The sequence below is a fragment of the Neolamprologus multifasciatus genome, chromosome 15, assembly GCF_963576455.1.
Source record: "Neolamprologus multifasciatus chromosome 15, fNeoMul1.2, whole genome shotgun sequence".
Classification (NCBI taxonomy): domain Eukaryota; kingdom Metazoa; phylum Chordata; class Actinopteri; order Cichliformes; family Cichlidae; genus Neolamprologus; species Neolamprologus multifasciatus.
In genome coordinates, this window is record NC_140453.1 from 12,319,810 (window position 1) to 12,341,973 (window position 22,164).

The 22,164-nt window shown below is 41.9% G+C and overlaps 1 protein-coding gene across 4 annotated transcripts in view; it reads left to right on the forward strand.

Annotated features, from left to right (window-relative positions):
- The window catches only part of akap12b (A kinase (PRKA) anchor protein 12b), a 55,811-nt gene that overhangs the window by 30,657 nt on the left and 2,990 nt on the right, over positions 1-22,164 (forward strand). For 3 of the 4 annotated variants that reach the window (XM_085131869.1, XM_085131870.1, XM_085131871.1), the window contains exons 2-3: positions 1,024-1,099; positions 17,665-21,960. In XM_085131869.1, coding sequence (XP_084987995.1) covers positions 1,024-1,099; positions 17,665-21,956 — 4,368 coding nt within the window. In that variant the 3' untranslated portion in view covers positions 21,957-21,960. Of the gene's footprint in view, positions 1-1,023; positions 1,100-14,061; positions 14,376-17,664; positions 21,961-22,164 lie in introns of those variants that run through there. The other variant, XM_085131872.1, reaches the window with a different exon arrangement.

Consider the following 22,164-nt stretch of genomic DNA (forward strand, 5'->3'; position numbering starts at 1 on the left):
GCATTCATATTAGCTTTATCCGTGGGAAATTCGGACTTGTACAACAAAGAGCAAAATGTTTTAAAGGTAGAATTAATTTCCAAGGGATCTGTAGTAATATTGTCATAAGAGTTTTTAATACTGGGTATCACACGCGAGGAGGCCTGACGTCGTAACTGATGTGCCAACAAGCGACTAGCCTTGTCACCATATTCGTAATATGAGCCACGACTGCGTAGTAATAAGTGCTCAGCCTCTTTAGTTGACATAAGATCAAATTCTGCTTGCAAATCAAGGCGCTGCTTCAGTAATTCTGGAGAAGGGTTCAGTGTATAACTTTGATCAAGGTTACTAATTGCAGCTACAAGTTCTTTAAGCCTGGCATTAATCTTTTTATTAGCATGGACAGAGTAAGAAATAATTTGACCTCTCAGGTAGCATTTAAGAGTCTCCTATAGCAGAGAATATGAAACAGAATCATCCTGATTGAAGGACAAAAACTCCTCGATAGAGCTTGAAATAAATTCACAAAAGTCTTTATCCGCCAAAAGGAGAGAGTTAAATCTCCAATGTGGAGGACTACGTTTATGGGTAGAAAGCTGAACTTCCAATAGCAGAGGAGAGTGATCAGATATTACAATACCAGAATAGTCGGAAGAATTAACACATGAATTAAGAGTTCTGTCGATGAAAAAATAATCAATCCTGGAATAAGACTGGTGGACCTGAGAGAAAAACGAAAATTTTTTGATTGAAGGGTTGCGAAATCTCCATGGATCAGAATCTGTAAAGTTTCTTTAAATTAAGTTTGATTGTGTTACTTGTAAATGCTTCTCCTTCTTCCAGTTTTTATATTAGCTTGTACTAAGCTAAGCTGCTATATCCGATGCTAGCTTTATGCTTAGCAAACTGAAAACAGATATCTTAAAGTCGGGAAATATATGTGTGTCCACATATGTTAAACTTTCCCTTTAAAGAGAATTAACGGCACTATGCTATATGTGTGAAATGTCTTTATTTGTTTTTCTTTGCTCTTCTTTTCAGTCTTTGCAAAAGAATGGACAAATCTCCAGCATGACTAGCTTGAACGGACACTCGGAGGACAACACGCTAGCAGAAGGTGTGTATGCGTGTGTGTGTTTCTGTATTGCTAGGAGTGTTTATTTACTCTGTGTGTGACTTTGGGAGCTGTTTCTTTGGTGAATGTGGTTAAGCGGTGACCATGTGTGTGGGTGTTTGTGTCTGGGGTTTTGTCCTATGTCTTAAGCAGCAGCAGAAGGTAAGCTTGTTTGTGTGAGGTCTGCTTTCAGTGTGTGTGCGTGAAGAATTCTTGTGTGCAAATGTCTTCATGGCTTTGCATGATCTAGTTGATACTAACCTAATCCCTTTGTCAACACACAGGGGACAGCTACATGAGCTTTTCCCACTGGAGCCGCACACACTCGCTCTCACATGCCCACATGCCCACATACCAAGATACTCCTTTACTCTCTTTTTTAATCTTTAGCTTAGCAGTTTGCTGGATTTGAACTGAACTTGCATTCGCTTCTTTTGTGAATATACATATAGCTCTTGAAAAATGGCCGAAATCTAACTATTTTGTTCAATAAAATTAAGAGTAACATTTATTTCCCAAAAGAAAACATAAAAATATTGATTGGTAGAAGATTCTTTATACAGAAGTAAGCCTCATTTGTTATTTTCTGACAAATGAGACTTACTAAAGAGAAATGGTTTATTTTGAAAGATATTCTAAGGAAATTGTAAATCGGTTATCTTTTAAAAACATTAAACAGTAATAAACTGTGTAAATTTGTTTTAACATGTGCATCAACCTGCTCTGTTGATCTCTTGCAGCGCCTGTCCATCACTAAAGCTGCGTTTGTTTATTTTTAATGCTATCTCTATCATGTCCCACTCAGTCTGGGATGGCTGCAAGGGCACGTACACCCTCCTTAAATATTTATCAGGCCATGACCCCGGGCCCCGCACAAAGCAACCTGTGCACTTCATAATATGTTATGGCCCAGGGGAAGGAGTAACCTTATACTACTTAAAACACAGAGATATGTCACATACCACTCTGTCAAATAACCTATTTAATAAGGTATTTAATGAAGCAAATCTGTCCATCCATAGAGTAACCCAATACTCTTCTCAGTGCCGAAGTACAGATTGTATGAGTTGATGTGGCATGTAGACTAGAGCGAGTAATTCTGTTGGGAAAGTACTTGCTTCTGTGGCCCTGTACTCTAATTTAATCACTATTTGGACATTTATAGAGCAGAAAAGAGCGTGTTTCAGATGTTTACCGTATTGGATGTACTTGGATCTTATGCACAAATAGAAACTGCTGATTAGTTAATTCATTTGTAGAAAACCAAATAATTTCATTTAGGTTAAAATAATTACATTTTTTGAACACAAGTGACTCGTTTGTTTCTAAAAACTAAGTTAAAAATGTACATGGAGATTCACTTGAACCCAATACATATATATATAATATTTCTTAAAAAGAAAGAAATCAAATTTGTCTTTTGTTTGACTTTGACAAAAAAAAGAATGTCTTATTTGACCCCATTCCACCTGATGTTCTCAGTAAGCCGGACCTAAACAAAAAAGACAAAAACTGAAAACATCAGAGGTTCTGAAGAACTTTCAAGGCTACAGATTAGAAGAGTACAGGGGAGTGAAAGGAAGAGAGATACACAATACACAGAGAGAGAAGATAGAGGAGCAAAAGGTATGGAAGGATTTCACATCCCAGCAGCGCTCTTCCTCTTGCGCAGCCTGATAAAGGCAGCAATGCATTACAGACAGGAAGAGAAACGGAATCTTTCCGATAACAGCAAAAAACAACAAAAGACTGGATGTAGATCAAAAGACCCGACACAAATGCAAACACACAACCATAATCTCTCTCTATCAGGTAAAACAGAGTGTTTATAGTTAGGAGGCCAGCCCAGGCATGAAACTCCCCAAACACATCACACACAAGCCCATAGTGTAGTGGCCTAGTTGAAGATGCCTCCTAATTAGGGATGGGTATCGTTTAGGTTTTATCCGATGCCAGTACCAAACCGGTACTTTTGAAATGGTGCCGGTGCTTAAACGGTGCTCGAACCGGTGCTCGGTGGACAAAATTGGTCCAAAAACCTCTTATGTTCAGCTGTTTTTTTGTAAAAAGATAACAATGTTAGCCTTTTCTGCAGCTATAGGGGATTTATGGCATCACTCTTGGCTGGAAGCAGTGCTTAATCAATGGAAAAAACAAACTTTGTCCAAAAACCTCTCGTGTTTAGCTGTTTTCCACTTTTTCTTTGGTCATTTTAGTCTTTTTTGCCAGGGTGAAGGGAGTATCTGCCATCAAACAAGAAGACAGCCGCATGTAACTACGACGGTGTTTGCTAGTTCACCTTACTGCATTATTTTCATAACGTGGTTAGCCTACTCAACATCAATTACACACATACAACATTAAGCTACTCAAGCAGAGAAGAACGGCTGCTGCTGCCATCATCATCCGTCATCATTTCTGCTACACTGGTAGGGCTAGGGGCCAGGACTCTACTCTTCGGGTTTTTGGGGGATGTTGCTAACTCCGGGTCCAATAACAGGCAACCCACCGGAGTAGATGTGCACGGTGTGAGGTCTCGCAGCAAGCTATCAAATATGGCTCATTTCTCGGCTTTTAACAAAATACTATACGTCGCCAGGTGTTTCATCAGATTCGAGGAGTTACCTCCTTTGCATAGTATCACCTTAAAGCACTTGTTGCAGGCTGCTGAGTTTGCATCTTTTGCTGTGAAGTACAGCCAGACTTTGACCGCTTCGCTTTGGGCATTTTTAATCTGTAGCTCTGCTCTAAAAGAACGTACGTACCTGGGCCCGCCTACTATGCTCGCAAAGGTAAAATGATTGGCTGGAATCCAAAGTGTATGACATCTCAGGGGAAAAAAAAGCACCGAAATAAAGCACCGAAATGTGCGCTGCTTTTCGGTCTGGTTACTACCGTTTATGTCAGAACCAGTACCCATCCCTACTCCTAATATGATAAATGTCCATATGTAGGTGATCAAGAAGCAAAACATATATGTTAGATATATGTTTAGAAATGATATGTTTAGCATATATGTTAAACTCACTTTCCAGTGCCTTTGTCAGCAGTCAACACGCATGAACCAGCCACTAACTAAAGTAGTATATAAATAAATAGCATATAAATAACTGAATTCAACCTAGTACCAATTTACTCAAAACTCAGCACAGTATTTGTGAAAGAGCAAATGTGTGGTCTAGTGTAGATCTTTTAGGGCCATTATATTTTTATCAAAATGTGATAAGAAATTCTCTACATTTCTATTTGAAAATCTTTCCTTAAGGCTGCCAGAGGCTTTGAAATTAAGGGTTTTATGACACTATCCCAGGTAGACAGAGAGGAGTTAAATAAATATTGCATGTTTGTAAAGTTCTGAAGAGGCACTCTGAATTTTTTCTTTGCAAGGAGATAAAAAGAAGGGGAACAAAAAGCTGGAGGCAGGAGGATTAAAAATAGGTAAAGAGAGGAAACAACATAAATGATGCAGCTACCGATTACGTAACCCAGTGCAAGGCCTCGACCCTACAAAACTAGCTCCAAATGCATCAATATCACTTCATTTTTTTGTCTCCCCTATCGCTTTTTGTGTAGTTTTTAATTATACTAGCAACAGGAGAGATTTTTATGTACTCTGTTTTCCATTTAGATGTGCGTAAAAGCCTGCATGTGTGATTCAGGGGTGTGGATGAGTTAGGGGTGTAATGGGAGCCTAAAGAATGACATGAAAGCTGAGGTAATTCACTGGCCAGAGCATCGAGAGACCCTCCCAGATGGCTCACAGGCTCAAAAAAAAGAGGACAGATTAAGTTTTGTGGAAACCTTCAGAAGGAAGATACTGCTGACTGTCTGAGTGTGTGAATGCATTCGGAGATGCCTGTTTATCTGCAGTGCGACCGGACATCATTCGCTGGTCAAATCATCCGTGTCTGTTTGTTACATTCCACCCACGGGACTGGTGGGTGCGGTTCACCAAACTGAAGTCAATTTAAAGAACGCATTCATTAACGTGTGTGCGTATCAGTTTTAGATACTGTAAGAAATGTAACTGGATTTAAAGCTTCATTCACTTCAGAAATGCTGCTTCAGAAATTATGTTGAAATGTGTTTATAATCATTAGGCTGAGTCACTTCTGGGTTTATAGGTTGTTTAGAAAGACATCACTCTGAGCTTAAGCCATTTGCTTGTTCTGACGTCTTATAGACTAAACAATAAAAGTAGTGGACATGCTAATAAATACCGACAGCTCCTCGTCAGAGCTTAGTGATTGTCGCACAAGTTAAAGTAAAGTAAGCAAAGGTTTTTCAAGTGCTGCTGGTCCCTGCTAGTTCCCTTGTGTCTTCCTGCACTTCATTTTTATTACTTTTTTGGTTGCAGGTGTAAACTTTAACAACGTGTTGCAGTCTGGTAGGCATGTGTGTGATCGTGTTTAATGTGAAGCCATGATTTCATCCCAGGATGGGCTTGCTCGGGCTTGGCTCCGGGGAATACATGACTGCGTTGCCAAAATGTTCATCATGCCTGTGGAAGGGACCTCTCCCTCCACTTAAGCTCTGTCTGATCTCTGCCAGTAAAGCTTCGAGTTCCTAACACAATCCAGCCGCTGGATCGCTCCTCTTGGATTCCTGCCTCATATTACTTTTACATTCCAACTGACAATACTCATTACAGTCGACAGTTGTGGTTCCGATGTTTTGTGCATCTTTTTCTACTGCCCTTACAGTACTGGAAGGAATACGTGCGCTCTCGATTTGTACTGTGAGTGCGAGCAGGCTGCGATCCATTAACTTGCCTTGAGATGTCAAAAAGATTTCTCCAGCTACAAATAAAGGAAGATGTCCCACAGGAAAGTGTTAGAGAGGCTGAGTTTTATACCGGAGTGCTTGAAAGCCCCTCGCTCCCCCAAGATCCATCATTGTCCAGTTATGACTGCAATTATGTCCATTTGTGCTGCATGTTTTATTTAGTCTTTAGGTGTGAAGTGGGTGCTTCAGGGTAGGAGATAATAAGAGAACTCTATTAGAAAGCTGTCTTTTGTCAGCTGCTGATCAGGCAGGAGGCTTTCCCCCTCCTAGTCAAACATAGCTTGCAGCTCATAGGGGTAACAAAATGTTTAATGTTGCAGTTGTTTAACTCTTGCTCAGTTTTAAAAAGTCCACATGATCAGCAATAGAGGAACAGACAGCAATACCCCGCTGAGCACCAATCCACCGATGTTTGTTGGATTTTGGGTGGATACGTTCAGAATTCAATTCAAAGCTCTGATTTCCTACACCCGCTTTCAGTCATGTCAGCAGCAGGCCTTATTATCAATTCCTAGACTAAAACCTTCATCTTACGACCTTTGAGATGTGCGCAGCTGAAGACTCGCCACTTTAAGCTGACATTTCTGTGACATTTTTCTGTGTTCCTGTTTTTGCTTTGTTTTCTTTCTCTCTAACATCTTTAAGCCTGTAAGATAAAGCAGGATTTTCTTGATTTTCATTCCCTTCTTGCCAGGTTACATCACCATGGTAGCTTATGCCGTAAACCTAACCTGGTCTGGAGTTGGTTATATTCTAGATTAGAGATTAGCCACCTACTGCCTAATCAGTTCTCTGGAAAATATCATCACCATTGCTGGAAGATCCCGCGGACTCCTGTGTGCAAATTAAAGGAGTGTCTAAAGTTCTTCGGTAATAAATAATGTCTGTGTTTCCCTGTTCATTAGGAAGAAAAATAAATTCTTAGATGTAACATTATTTGTCCCCCAATGGCTCCCACCAACAATTTTAATGTTCTATAAGCACAAATATCTGATTCGAAAACTCAGCACCTATTTGTATTCTGCTGGCTTTGTTTGATACCAGCATCAAGGTACCTTTGATAAACATGACATATGTTTTATTTTAAATTTCCACTGTGTTTAAATTTCTACAGCTTATTGCAAAAGTCACACAAAGAGGAAATTTATTATTTATCATTACTTTTGGCTGTTTAAAAAATGATGGTGTAATATGCAGATGACAGGAAACTGACCAGCGTCTGGGCTATCTACCAAAGCAGTTTATTAGTCTAATATATATTTTCAATCTACTCTTTTTAGCATCTGAATGCTCAGATATGTGTGCTGGCTACTCCCTGCTGTTGTTTGCTTCCTGCTGAGTGGACAGCTATTTTCATGTTTTTCATTAAAACATGTTTGTGCTATAGCTGGAAGCAGGGTTTATGTTACTACGTTAAATCAAACCTAAAGAGTTACAGAAAAGAGGTTAAAGAACTTAGTGGAGCTGATCGGGGATTCAGTTTGGACTGCTAATTATCAGTATGGTGAAACTGTGAATGCCTAATTTAACATTCAACAAATATATTTTTAATCTGTGATTAAATTCATGTAAAAATGATTTATTAAAGTAGCCTTAATGTACCTTGCAGATGAGTAGAAACTGAGAAAGAATCTTTTTTGCCTCAAAGGTAACCCTCGCTGCAGCCTTTTAACTCTTAAAATTCCCGATCATTTATTAAAATTCATGCAAGAAAACAATTGTAATTGTGTTGTTTTCAAAATCCACCATATTCAAAAACTAGAGCTTTTGAACCAAACCACAGCATATGAAATCACTAAATTAGGTTGTCAGCTCAGCAGCTTTTAAGTAATAGTCCTCAGTGCACCGGACCTAACAGTTCAGTAATAATTAGAAATTTATGGTAGGCTCCCATCAGAGCTTTCAGACCCCACAGGACCTGCTCGTCTCCATGGGTGCTCCTCTCTCATCTTCTCCGGCATCAGGGAACCTAATCTCCCTCTTCAATCCCTAACCTCCCCCAGGCACATGGAGAATTCTGAAAATGGGCCAAAAATATGTTTGACCCCTCCTCCCCTCCTTCTTTAATGAAATTATCGAGACTCTTCCTAAGCAGTATGTATCCATAAATTATCATTAGTCATTTGTACCTTAAAATTGAGAACAAAATGCTTCTTAAAAAGGTACCAGGAATTAGCCAGTGAGACGAGGTTTTTCACGTGTTTTGGCAGACATTTAGCATAACCGTCTTGGTGCAGGATACTTGATACTTGTACAACTGAGACTACCAGCAGTTGTTTCAACAAAAGTCACAAATAATCAAAATTGTTGTGGAATTATTTCCCTCTGTGAGCCGTTTCAAGAAAACTTTGATTTGAACGATCAGTTGAAAGTAAATGTAGGGTTCGGATCAGCATTTTTATACATCGGTCACAAGTAAATGGATATTTGCCAAAAGCGAATGTTAAACAGACACTGGAGTAAGAAAGGAGGATGAGCAATGAGAAAGATCATAAAGGAACCTGAACATATGAGCCACCTTTGGGTTGAGCAACATTTAGTAATCAGCATTGTGCTTTTTTTGGGGGGGGGGGGGTTGGTACACAGCTTTTATCTGGAGTTAGTTTCAATGCACACATTCATTTGAAATGCAGATTAAAGTGAAGCAAAACACACATGAAAGCCTGCATTCTTGTTAAACTGGCAGCTGACGTAAAGGAACACCATTCATCTCCATTCATTTGTAAATGTTGACAGGTTTCAACCTCTAGGAGGAGATCTTAAGATCTCCACTTCCCTGTTTATACATTCCAGTCTGTACTGCAAGACAAGATGATGCATAACAACAACTGGAATGCCAAATTGCTGGGCCAGATATTTCAGGAATGCAGAGGAAAGTGTAGATCAGATGGCAGCTGTTGGCTAAACATACTACTTTGTGAGAACTGTCTCTGCTCGCCCAGATTTATAAGCCCCTTTTGTCTTTATAAAGCTTAAGAAAGACCAGCAGTACAGGAAGTGAGCTTAATTGTCTCAAATGTGATATTAGCCAGTTGCGTGCAAGTCAATATTCAATTTAGTGGAGCCAGAAGCTTCTCCCTGATTACTGAAAGCTGTAAACATAACTTACCCATTGTTTTACAGCAAAACTAAACAAAAACATGGGAGGCATCACAGTCATGGTGTACGCTTCATCACACGACATCATGTAATGTACGGTCTCAGCAAGAAAACGGAAAGACAGAATGACTGTAACTCGAGGAAATGGGAAGAGGAAACTGTGATGTCAAGAAGTGACTATTTCCTGTCTGACATTCTTATCCATCCCTCTGGCCCACACACAAACTGGGGGAAGGGTGGGATGGGGTTTAAAGTGGATAGAAGAGACTGAGGCGAAAGTAGTGGGGTAGGATTAAAGGGGATTGTGGTGTGGATTTGGGAAATAAACTACAGTCTGAAAAGGAGAAAGAAGAATTAAAAAATGTGGAAGGCAGGAAAGTCACTGAATGAAAAAATCTCTCCGATCTTGAGGGCAGTTTCACACACTTGTTGGCCTCGTTTCCCTTTCCTCCAATTATTTCAATATCACCCAATCCAGCCCTTGGAGGAGTATGAGGCACTTTCTTCAGTGCTATCTAATGATGTCACTCACTTATTTACAGTCACCAAAAAGCCCCTCCACCCAGCACCCTAAACCCCCACCCGCCCAACCACTCAGAACCCCTCCTCAAACATTCCTGAACTCCAGCACGTTTTCCGATTTATCGAGATATGCGAGGCATGTACTGCACAGCATAACGTAACAACACAACTGCTCTTTGTTTGTAGTAAAAATAGAAGTTTTAATTAAAGGAAAAGACATTTGTTGTTTCACCCAACATTAAAGCTATACAACATTTGCATTTCATGAAATATTTAATATTTAATATAACTGTTCCTCTGACTCTATTGTAAAATCAAAAGTTAACTATGATTGACCACATTTTCTTAAAAAAAGTGAAGCAGAGTAAAAGATATCAAAAAGTAGCGATTTAAAGAAACTCCGGAAACAAAAAGTCAGTCTGGAAAGGGATACAAAGTTATTTCTAAGGCTTTGAGACTCGAGTGAACCACAGTGAGAGCCATTAACCACAAATGGAGAAAGAAGCGGTGAACCTTCTCAGGAGTGGCCAGCCCAGGAAAATCACTCCTAGAGCGCATCAACAACATCTAAAGAACCGCAGCCTTCGCTTGCCTCAGTTAAGGTCAGAGTTCATGATTCAACAGTAGGAAAGAGACTGGGCGAAAATGGCATTCATAGGAGAGATCCAAGGAGAAAACCACTGCTGACCAAAGAGAGCACAAAGACTCGTCGCACATTTACCCCCCAGAAAAACAGCTTGAAGATGCCTCAACAATTTTAGGAAAGCATTCTGTGGACTGACGAGACAAAAGTTGGAAGGTTTTAGTCACATTACATGTTAGAGTAAAACTAACACAGCATTTGAAAAGAGAACGTCACACAAAAACTCAAACACGGTGGTGGTAGTGTGATGGTCTGTGGCTGCTTTGTTGCTTTACAACCTTGATGACTTGCTGTAATTGATCCAACCACGAATTCTTCTCTCAACCGGAAAATCCTGAAGGAGAATGTCCGGCTATATGTTTATGTTCTTTTTTTTTTGCCTGTCCCATTTGGTTCTTTAGCCGTCAGAATTGTTGTCTGAAGACCAACAAGGATACCCAATGGATTTATTTTGCCAAATGGATCATCATGGCATTGCCATATTGGTCTATTTGATCGACCTTTGTTTTTATTATTTATTTTATTTTATTTTCAGTTGTTACAGACGGGACAGACATGAGTGAGGGATAGGAAAGGGAGAAAGAAAGAGGAAGGAAAAGAAAAACAGAAGGGGAGAGGGACAGTGAGAAAGGGGGGGGGGGGGGAAATATCTCCTGGATCACCTGTTGAGAGAAAAAGAATAGAAAACAAGCAAAAAAAAAAAACAAAGCAACATACTAAACACAACACCATCGCATTAATCTAGCTAAGTGTAAACAGCAGTAAATACTAAATATTGAATGTTGTTGTGCAGCACGGAGGACAGACAGCACACAATGTGCTTTGAAGTAGCAGCCAAGAAAGGTGTACGTTTAGGGTATACGTTTATGTTCTAAAGTTTAAGCACGCTTGCAGCAGGACAGTGATCCAAAACTAACCAGCAAGTGTACAGTTTATGAGTGTCCTAAGTCCAGACTTAAATCTGATTTAGATGCTTTGGCATGACCTTAGGCAAGCCATTCATGCTGGAAAACCTTCCAGTGTAACTGAATTAAAACAGATTTATCGTAAAAGTTCTTGCTGCCACTTATGGGGCAGTTACTTTTTCAGACAGAGGCAGTTGGATTTAATAAATTCAATCAGAAATTAAAAACTCAGGTTACCTTTGTCTAATATTAAAAATTTATTGAATGATCCGAAACATGTAATTGTAATATCCAGAAAACAAAATCAGATCTTTTTATACTCCTTTTTATACTTTCCTTTCAAGTTCAAACAGGCAATGTAAAACAATCAGATCCGGGCTTCCCAAATGTAAATACTTTATGGTTTTCTTTGTATGAAAAAACAAACAAAATAATCAAATTCTGTGTATTTGAAAGATTTCTGGCTCCAAACTTGCAGATTTCTTGCTGTTTGTAATTATTGACCAACGGCAGCTCAGCTGGATTCAAAATTAATGTAATTACTTTGTGCTCTTAAGTTTACATTAAGGCAAACATAATAGTGCAAATATGTAGTACATTTGAATTGCATAGTATCAAGTCAGGCCAGGCCAGTATATTTTGTAAGCATCTTTGGTAGCAGGACAAATTTAGAGTTGATAGTTCTCTGCTCTGTTTTTAATAATGGTAATTTTAAAGGGGATAGGGATCTTTCCTTTATTGTCTTCAGTGTTTCCCATACAGTGTAGTCTAAATACAATACGTCTCAGCATGTGTGGAAGTCCAGGAATGTGATTGATGTGGATGAGTCACATGAAGGAAGCTGGCAGGGAAAAGGAAGACGTGGTTTGACCTACTGGAGGCACTCTATCTAAATTCCCTTCGGTCTCACTCAGTGTTCACTCAGCGCAGTATCCTGTCAAAGCGGTCACTTTGTACGGGATGGATAGTGAAATAACTCTTTAATGAGTAACCGAATAACTTGGATGATTCAAATAAAGAAAGACTCACTGGTGTGTCTGAATTAAATTCTTTTTAGGTGATCAGCATCAGAGTAATTAATCTGTAATGACAAGATTTTCTCACTCGAAACCTGTTATTGCACAGATGGATTAAAGTTATATTCTTAGTTAGAGTTAAAATAAGTCTCTATATTACTATAACCAGATCATGGATGTAGCATTCATCAGCAAAAATCTGAAGGTTTTATCCATAACGTGATAATAGTGTAATGCTTTATAACTCTATTTAAGTAAATAAAAGAGAATCAAATGACTAAAGTAAAACTGAGAAATTCTGGAAACCATCTCCTCATATTGAGCTTAATGACAGGTACTTTCCAGCCTTCTTGTGACTGTATTGTTTCTTTTTAGGTGTTGGGAAACTTTGGAGGCAAATTTCCAAAATAAATGTTTTCTCATTCTTGCTTAGTAATAGATTTGTCGGTTCAGAAAGCTGCAATAGTTGGTGCAAAAGTTCTGAGCTGCAAGCAGGCAGACATCTGGGCTCTTTTACTGCCTTCCCTTTAAAATATGTTGTCTATATGGCAGTGTATTTGTCAATCTAATAAAAATCATATTGGTCCCTTTACACATGTCTTTTTTTTCTTTGTTGCAAAGATGAACTGTGTTGCTGAGCCTACAGCTCAAGCATGTCTCTTTTTTAAGATCACAGTTTGCCAGTGTTGATTTCTGGTCTTTTTTTTTTTACAATTTGATTGTCTGCAAGCCCAATAACTCCTTCACAACTGACTCAGTTTAGTAGATCTGATAGAAAACTCACAGGAAGTGGTGTTAGATAGGGAGAAAATAATATTTCTCTTGCCCATGTTCCTTGGTTTGCCTTGTTTTTTTTTTTAGCCTGACATTCTGGAGGTTTAAAAGCTATAAGAAATGTTTTTTTCATAGCATATACTGAAAAACCGGACTCTTCAATCATCTCACTCCTGGAGCCGACACTTACCTTGATTGCTTCAGCTAGACTCGATGTCGATTAACTTCCTCTGTGTGAATGCTTTTTCTCACACTTTAAACCTCAAGCACATAAACATTTTCGGCGGCCACTTTCAGACGGTGCTTGATTACTACTGTTATCACCCATTTGGGGGGCCCGCTAAGGTGGAATTCACACATTCCTGTGGGACAATGTTAAAGTGTGACAGATCTGATTATGTTGGTATTTACCTGAGGATTTATCTGCATTCCTTGTCATCTCTCTTGCCCCACAGACAAAAGCTGAATTAAATGTGTCTGTATTGGAGCAACTGAGCCCCATTAACATTCACAGGGGGCAGGCTGGAACTTGATAGCAGTTCCCATTCATGATTTTGGTGCTTTAAATGAGAACATACTTGAGGTCAGTGTACTAAGATGTCTCAATTTCCATACAGTGCAGTTAGCATCCATATTAAATCCTGGATTTCCCTCTGGGTTTCCTCCATCAACATTCCTCTACATGATTGGTGATGTGAGCCACGACACACTGCACGGAAAGCCTGGTGGCCTCCTTAAGAAGTGGAGTAGAGGGGATTCAGGGGGGATGGGGGCACTCAAGACTGTTTTACAGTTGCTATTTTAGAAATAACATAGCCATGAATACCCATGTCTTTCCTTAAAAGACAGACATGGGTATTCAAAGGCCGGAGAGGACGCCTGTAGAGCGCCCATCCAAGGAAACAATGTGTGTAAAGTTTGCGTCTACGTGACAGTGGGGAGAATAGATGGGACTAGGGTGGGGGTCGCTGGTGGTTTGTACATGTACAATAGTTTTTTGAAGAAGTGGACGACAAAAGCTTCCTCAAAAGGTCACACGATGAGCTCAACTTGTTCAGAGTGGACGCTCAGGTCTGAGGGAGTGTGAGCAGATAAAGGATGAGGAGGAGGAAGAGGTGGGGGTGGTGGTGGTGTGTGTGTGTGTGTGTGGGGGGGGGGTGTTCATTCAGAACAGCTGAAGAAAGGGAGGTGGGAGGGAGGTAGGGGTGGTCCTAGCATGACATGTGTGTGGGACTATTGAAATGTGTGTGGAGCTCTGATTTCTGTTCATACTGACTGAGAACCACTGGAGGAAAGAGAGAGAGACACACACAGCTTCTGCCCTCTGAGTTAATAATAAGGACGGAGCCAAGTGAAAGAGAAATTTAACCTAGTCCGCAGTGAAAGAAATCAACGCTAAAAGGCTACATAGTGTAGGATTTTATAGTTTTGAACTCCAGGTTGTTGTTTTTTTCATCTTTATTTATTTTTAAAAGTTTTTTGGGAGAAAGGATTTTTTGGACTTCTACCAATGCTTGGAACAATTACGTTAACAGGTAAGGAGAAGGATTGAGTGGAATATAAGCAGTTGCATGTGGACAAATTCGGTCTTTTTCAGTACAAGATGCAATTATATCTACTTAAACTTGTAAATAAATAGAGGTGTGGCTGCTGGTTTACTGTGCTTGCATGAGATAATGTTTAAAAGTTAAATGTTGTGATTTATGCTTTTGCTTTACTTATTTGAGGGAATTTCGAAACCTAAAGCATGTTTTTCTTGTACTGTATGAGGGAGTATGGCCAGAGGCATTGTTGTCCTGAGGGTGTGGTTAAGTGAGCATTGTGGTTTGTAGCTTTCCCGACACAGATGAGTGATTTCACTTTGGGTGCTTCCTTTGATCACTATACAGTAGAGCCTTGTTTTTTATTAAGTAAAGTAATCCTGTTACACTGTTACAGTCCTTCTAACAAATATTCTAAGTGTTGAAATACTGACCTACTTCCCCTCATCCCAGAGTATACATCCCTCACCAGCTGCCAAACTTCTTAGTGAGGAAATAATTCACGCAGACAGCTGACAATTAGAGATGTATAACGATGCATGCACAGATATGTTTTGAAACCTTGCTTTTAGCGCGTGTCGTCATCTCAGCCAGCTGCGCACCGTGCATCCCATCATGTGAAGTGTTTCATTAGATCAGAGTGGGATCCCAATTCCCAGTGGGGTTATTTAACTTAACCACAGAAGATATAGGGAGGGAGGAGACAAGGGGCATATGGAATTAATTACATGCCAGGACTGTTCCTTCTTCTGGGACATCTAACCAGGAGTGATGTTTCAGGCTGGGCAGGGTTGGACTGTTTTGTTTCATGGTGACCCATGGTCTTGGCTTCTATTGTGCGCTGCTGGTTAATTCAGCTTAACTCACATCAGGCTTCGGTTTGTTCTGAGAGAAAATGATGCAGCTGTTGATGTGCCCCCCCTTTGGAGACACTGAGACACTCTGACCACACCTTTCATACAGACGCAGGGTGCAAGACAGAGTCTGTTAGTCTCCTCTCTGTTGGGAGGACAGGGGGCGGGGTTGTCTCTACCTTGGGTTTAACTGACTTCTTTTGTTTTAAGGCTTCAGGTCCAGACTATAGGAATTATAACAAGGATTTGCATATATTTTATAATGTTTTACATACTGTATAGAAAGAATAGCTGCTATTCATCCTCCCAACTGACACACCCACCCCCTGCAGAGTGGAGTACATGAACAACAACCACCAGTTTTTTTAGTAGTGACGATATTTAATACAAGTGCCTCGACTCGCCACATGCTCTCACACTCACACATAAACAAAGCCTGTCTCCAGTGGAGAGAAGCATTTCAGCTATGAATGTGTGTGTTTGAGATATGTGACACCCTCTAAAGTGAATTAGAGGGTTGGATGCACCCCCCCTCTCTCGCACACACACACACACACTTCTGCCCCTTCATCTCTTAACTGTCTCCTCCTCACCCCTTGTAGCCACCTCACCCTTCGCTCTCACATTCTTTCTAGTACAGTCGTTACTTTAAACACCCTCCTCTTCCTCCTCCTCCCCCCCAGATAAGAGTTGTGTGTCTGGAGGGGAAAAAAAGAAACAAGAAAAATTATGGGCTGGAAAACAGAGATCAGAAAGAGGGGAGAGATGCCAGTAGTCTGTTAAGTCAGCATGGTTCCTGTTTTATTATCAATGTAGCTGCACACTACTGTTGCTGGCCTGGTTTACTAACTGTCTGACCCCTCCTCTATACACATTTACTCGGAAAAGTCTTTACTACATCATTAAGCGCTCTATTACTGATTTTATGTTGCTAGCATATGTAAATTGAATTTGCAAAACTTTTAACATGGGTGGGGTTTTTTTTTTCTGCTGGTCTGTTTTGATGTTTTTTGGTGTTGCCTTTCCAGTTTAACAAGGGTGTGATCGGACCCTGAAAATCACACCTACGTGAGAAAGAGAGAGCCCACTGCCATGTGACACTGATGTAATTAAGAAACCACTCAGACTTGTTTTTTCTTCTCCCTGTTTCATTCGTGTTTACATCAGCTGGGTAAAGTTAACAAACTCCTAATAATTTCCAAACTTCCTCGGGGCTCCAGTGTCTCTTGATAAGAGGAAAGCTGACCAACCCCCTTCCTTTATTTTCGGAGGCCAGAGAGGGTTAGAAGACTATTGTGTTTGAATGCGTATGTGCCTTGGGAAGGGGGTGGGTCCCCATCCATCCTGCTGTGGTGGAATTTGGGTCAAGGGGATTGGGACTTATTCTAAGGAGGGGTAGTAGAGGACTGTATTGTTTGTTTTGTCTATGCTATATGGGCACAGGCAGGACACAGTTTAGCTGAGAAAAAAACAAACAAATAAGCATTCTTGAAATCTGCTGGGATATGTTATGTTTAGCGTACCCTAAATTCTTTTCCTAAACATATGGTGAACCACATAGCTCACATTCCTCTCAAGTCAAATTCATGCATAAGATATGGGCGTGCCCTCGTTAACAAGTTGGCATACAAAAAAACACAAACCGTTTGGGTTTTTTTTTTAAAGCAAAAAACATTCAAAGAATTTGATGACTCGAAATTCATGCCTATAATTTAGGAAAAGGGATGTAGGCTTGGAAGTAAATCCTTGATCTGTGAAATATAATTTTTCATGTTTCAAAGGTTTTCCTTCCATATTTTAAAGTCTGCCTTGTTGGTGACTTGCAAGCAAAGGGCAAGTGTTGACCATCAAAGGCAACTAGATGCTATTTACACGTTGCACAATAGCAGAGGTGCTTTGTAGGCTTCTGGACAATAATCTGCAAATTGTTGAAGGATTGCTTGCACAACACTTCCAATTAATTTCCATTTGGGGATCACTGTTCTTTATTTTTCTATGTCAAACCTTTTCCTTTTTACGTCAATGCCATTTCTTTGGCATGTTTACGTAGCGAAGGATTAATGGGAGCAGATTGCAATTTAGTAGTAAAATATGATCTCTGCAAATGCTTTCTGTTTAACGTCTTTTTTCTGCAGATGGGGGTGAGAGTTTTGTTGAAGATATAAAACTTTTTATTGTTTTTACTGGGTCATCTCCTCAGAGATTTTTATGGAATGCTGAATAATTTATGCTGCCTCAGCCAATAATTTGATTTCCTCAACATAACCTGAATTTGTTAAATTGAATATTGCCTATTGTAGCTTTATATCAATGTCATGGGAATGTTATTTGTGATTTTTTTTTCTGTAGACAGAGACAAGTAGTAAAGTCCAGTGAGAGATTTGATCAACATCTTACAGAAAGTTCTTTCTCTTCTCTTGTGCTCTCAGTTGGCCAGCCAGATGGGGTGTCTGTGGGTCAGAAGGAGGACGCTACTGAGACCATGGACACCATCCAGGATGAAGTGACCCCTCAAGTAAATGGAGAAAAAGTTGATAAAGAGGCCCCCGATGCAAATGATATTTCAGCTGCTGAGGAGAAGGCTCCGGAGGAACAACCTGACGATGCAAGTGAAGTTGGTTTCAAGAAGATCTTCCGCTTTGTGGGCTTTAAGTTCACCCTCAAGAAGGACAAGAGTGAGGAGAAAGACCCTGTGAAGCTCCTGACAGTCAAAGATAAAGAAGGAGAGGAGAGCAGTGGGACAGATGAGCCTGCGAAGGAAGAGGAGGAGAAGGAGAAAGAGAAGGCTCCTGCTATTGATGAGAAAAGCACGGCTGAAGAAAAGGAGGCTGATGCAGAGGCAGCTGCTGTTGAAGTCACTACAGAAACTGAAAAAGCTGAAACCACTGAAGCCACGCCTGAAGGTGCTGCTGCTGCTGAAGCTGTTGACGAAGCAGTCAAGGAGGAAGGAGCTGAGAAGGAAGGTGAGAGCACTTCACCACCTCAGGAGGCTGCCATGTCCCCTTTCAGGAAGTTCTTCAGTGGAGGTCTTTTCTCTAACCTGCGAAAGAAAGCGAGCATAAAGAAGCCAAAAGAGGAGGAGGTCAACGAGGTGGCTACTGAGGAGGAGACTGCTAAATCCGAGGAAACTGTTACTGCTGTCGAAGAAAAGGAGGTCAAAGATGTGACAGAAAAGGAAACCGAGGAGGAAGTGTCAGAGGCTGCTGTGGAGGAAAAATCTGAGCCCAAGGAAGAGGCAGCGATTACCCCACAGGAATCAAAATCAGAAGATCATCCAGAGCCCGAGGTCACCGCTGAAACCCCTGCTGTTGCAGAAACAACTAATGATGAGGTAAAACAAGAAGAGCAAAAAGCAGAACCTCCCACAGGAGTGGAGGAGAAAGCTCCAACTGAAGTGACATCTGAGGCTGAGCTGCTGTCATCTCAGGAGAAGGCAAAGCCTCAAGGAAGCCCCCTGAAAAAGCTCTTCACTGGAGCTGGCCTAAAGAAGCTCTCAACTAAGAAACCGAAAACCAAGAAAGATACTGAGGCCAAGCTCACTGAGTCTGGGGAGCAGGCGGCTGAGCAGCTCCAGGCCTCCACAGAGCCAGCAGAAGCTCCTAAAACTGATAGTGGGCCCTCATCTCCAGAGGAGTCGGGAGAGCATGTTATTGCTGTGGAGGTGACCCAGAATGAGTCTAGCCAAGAGACTGAAGGTGAAGTTGGATCTGATGGAGAAAAGAAAAAGGAGGGCATCATGGCCTGGTCCTCCTTCAAGAAACTGGTGACGCCAAAGAAGCGTGTAAAGAGATCATCAGAGAGTGAAGATGAAGCAGCTGCGGAGAAGCCAGCCAAGTCGGCCACCCTGTCCTCTTCTGAGAGTGCTGCATTAGCAGATAAGAGTGTTGAGGAAGAAGCTAAAGAAGATAAGCCCTCTGAGGAAGAGCCAAAGACTGAAACCACTGAGAAGCTGCTCAGCAGCACTGAAGAGCCCAAAAAGAAAATGGACACCTCTGTTTCCTGGGAAGCTCTAATGTGTATGGGTGGACCCAAGAAGAGGGGCAGGAAGACCTCTGATTCCGATGATGATGAGACCAAGATTGAAGAGGAAACACCAGCAACAGCAGAAGCAGAAAAGGAGGGTAAAACAGAGGCTGCAACTGACACTGAAGGTGAACCAGTTTCTTCACCTGAACCTTTGCCCAGCCCCCCTGAAAGAGAGTCTACCTGGGGTACCCTAAAACGCATGGTTATGCCAAAGAACAAGGCCAAAAGTGAGGAAAAGTCTGACGAGTCCGCAGAGCAAGTCCAGTCTGACAGTGAAGCACCAAAAGATGAGTCATCCTTCTCTCTGAGAAGATTCTTCCCAGGACGCAAGAAGAAGAAGGTTGAAAAACAATCTTCCACTGACCAGAGCTCAGGAGAGGAGGACTCTGAAACTCCAGCTGTGGTTCCTCTTTCAGAGTACGATGCACAAGTCGAAGCTGAACCCGAGGCACAGGCAGAACCAGCTCCTGTCCAGATTAAGGTGTCATCTGAAGACAGATCCCCTTCGTGGATCCCGGCCGATGTTGAAGACGCTGCTGATAAACACGATCAGCTGAGTGATATCCCAGAGGAAGCAGAGAATGCTGCTACACCAAAGTCTATTGATACTGACATCGCAGAGGATGAAACTGAGGACCCAGCCATGCTACCTAAACCCCCAGGACGCACAGGTCGCCGACTCTCCATCGCTGAGGTCAAGCCTGTCGATCCAGCTCCAGCTGCTGCAACCACCCCTGTTCCTCAGACACCCAAGTCAGAGAACGCAAAAGAGGTTATGCAGGGTCTTGAGTCCCAAATCAGTGAAATCCCGTCCCAGACATGTGTGGCTGTAGAAGATGTACGATTAGAGGTAGCTGCTGAAAAGACGGAGCCTGAACCACCGATTGACAGTGCCAAGGCCACAACAAATACCATCCTCGAGCCACATACTCACGATGACGCCATGGCTATCTGCACTGGCCTCGGCACCAAGGAAATCGCCAAAGTAGCTCTGGAGAAGCCTGCACAGCCTCTGGTAGAGACTGTGGCGGTGATCCGTGATTCTCTGTGCTCTGAGGTGTCAGTGGAAGAGTTGGACCCGCCTACAGTGGAAGCAGTATTCACAGAAGACCCAGTGTTGACGGCCCAAGTGCAGCAACTAGAACCCACTGAACTTGAAGTTGCTGTTGAAAGTTCAGAGAGTGATGGACCTATTCAAGTTGCCAGCTTGTGTCAAGAACCGGAGATTGAGAAGGTTGGAGTCGTGAACACTGTCACAGAGGAGTCTGAGGTCCTTCAGCCCACCACAGTAAGCGAGAACTCCCCTAAAACTGTGCTAGTCAGTCCCATTGCTCCGACCTCCGAAGCGGTTATCTGCGCCCAAAGTGTTGAAGTCTCTGAGGTAACTGTAGAGACCAAGGAAGTGGAAATGGAAATGGAGCACTTTGCTGCCACTGAAGAAAATATCCCTGTACAAGAGGTGTTTCAGGCTACAGCTGCAGAGATGTCATCAGACATATGTGAAACCACAAAGGCCACCATCACAGAAGAGACTGACCCGCCCATTCCTGTAGTTCTTCCAAGTGAGGCGGTTCCTGTTATCATAGATACAGTTGTCCTTGTGGCTCCAGTCAGTGTGGAAGCAGAGAAGGCGGCGGCCACAGAAAGTGCCTCAGAGTCTAAAGTAGCCGATGCTGAACAGTTCAACTCGCAGGAAACCACAAAGGAGGTTGCAAAGACCGCAGAGGCTGCTGTCACCCCAATAGTAGAGCCAGTGATCAGTTCACTTGCTAAGCAGGCCAGCGAGAAGACAGAGGAAATCAAGGAGGAAGTCCAACAGGTCAGTGAAATTGAGGTTCAGAGCATGGCGATTGCTCAGACTGTCATTCAGGATGCTGTAGATAAAGTTTCAGAATATGTACCTGAGCCAAAGAAGCCTCCCACTCCATCAGCCGCCATCCCAACACCAGTCCAGGCAATAGCAACAACAGAAAACGAGATCAACATCGCAGCCGACGCACCAGTTGTCACTGAGACCCCTGTTCCCATCGTCTGTGAAAAACCAGTAACAAAGTCACCTCAGCCACTCAATGTTGCCATTCAGGTCATTGATGCTATCCCAATCGAGGTCACTGAGAATCTTGAAGAGGTGGAAAAGAAACCAGAAGAGGGTCAAAAGCAAGATGCAGAGATTAAAGTAAGTGAGAAAATGCTTAAAACAGAAGAAGCAGGACAGGTAAAGGAAGAGAGTCAGGAAAGTGAAGAGCCTGCACAGGTCAAGGAGGTACAGAGCAAAGATCAGGAAGAAGCTCCTGAAAAGGTGGAATCACAATCAGAGGAAACCAAGCCTGAAGCTCCCTCAGAGGAAAGGAAAGAGAAAGTGCTTGAAGTCCACATGCCCATCCAAGTGGTCCTGCAGACAGCGCTTGTGGTTGAGGAACCATCAATCGAAGAAGAGGCCGTTGAAGAGTTCGACAGCAACGGTCCTGCAGCTCAAGACACCAACGCACCACCCAAGAGCAGTGGAAGCGAGAAGCTCCCAGTGCTGGAGGAAGAACCTCAAGCGATAAATGCAGCGGAGGACGCAGCTGGCACATCGGAGACCGAGAAAACACAGTCAAAGTGTGCAGAAGTGATGGCGCAGGTGATTGAGGTGATCGAGGAGGCTGTGAAGGAGATTGAGCCTGTGTCCACAGAGATCACAGCAGCATCATGAGCAGGTGAGGCTAATCTTTCAGCACTGTTATATTGTCTGTTTGACTGTCTCAGAACTTTAAGTAGCTTCTGTACTAATAGTATCTCAAAACTTGAGATTTTTTTCTTTTTAAGCGTAGTTATTTACAAAATTCCTTTGTTGGCCTATCAAACAATCTTCTCATAGTGGCTTTTTAAAAAAAAACATCAATGGGTCCTGCTTTTATTAG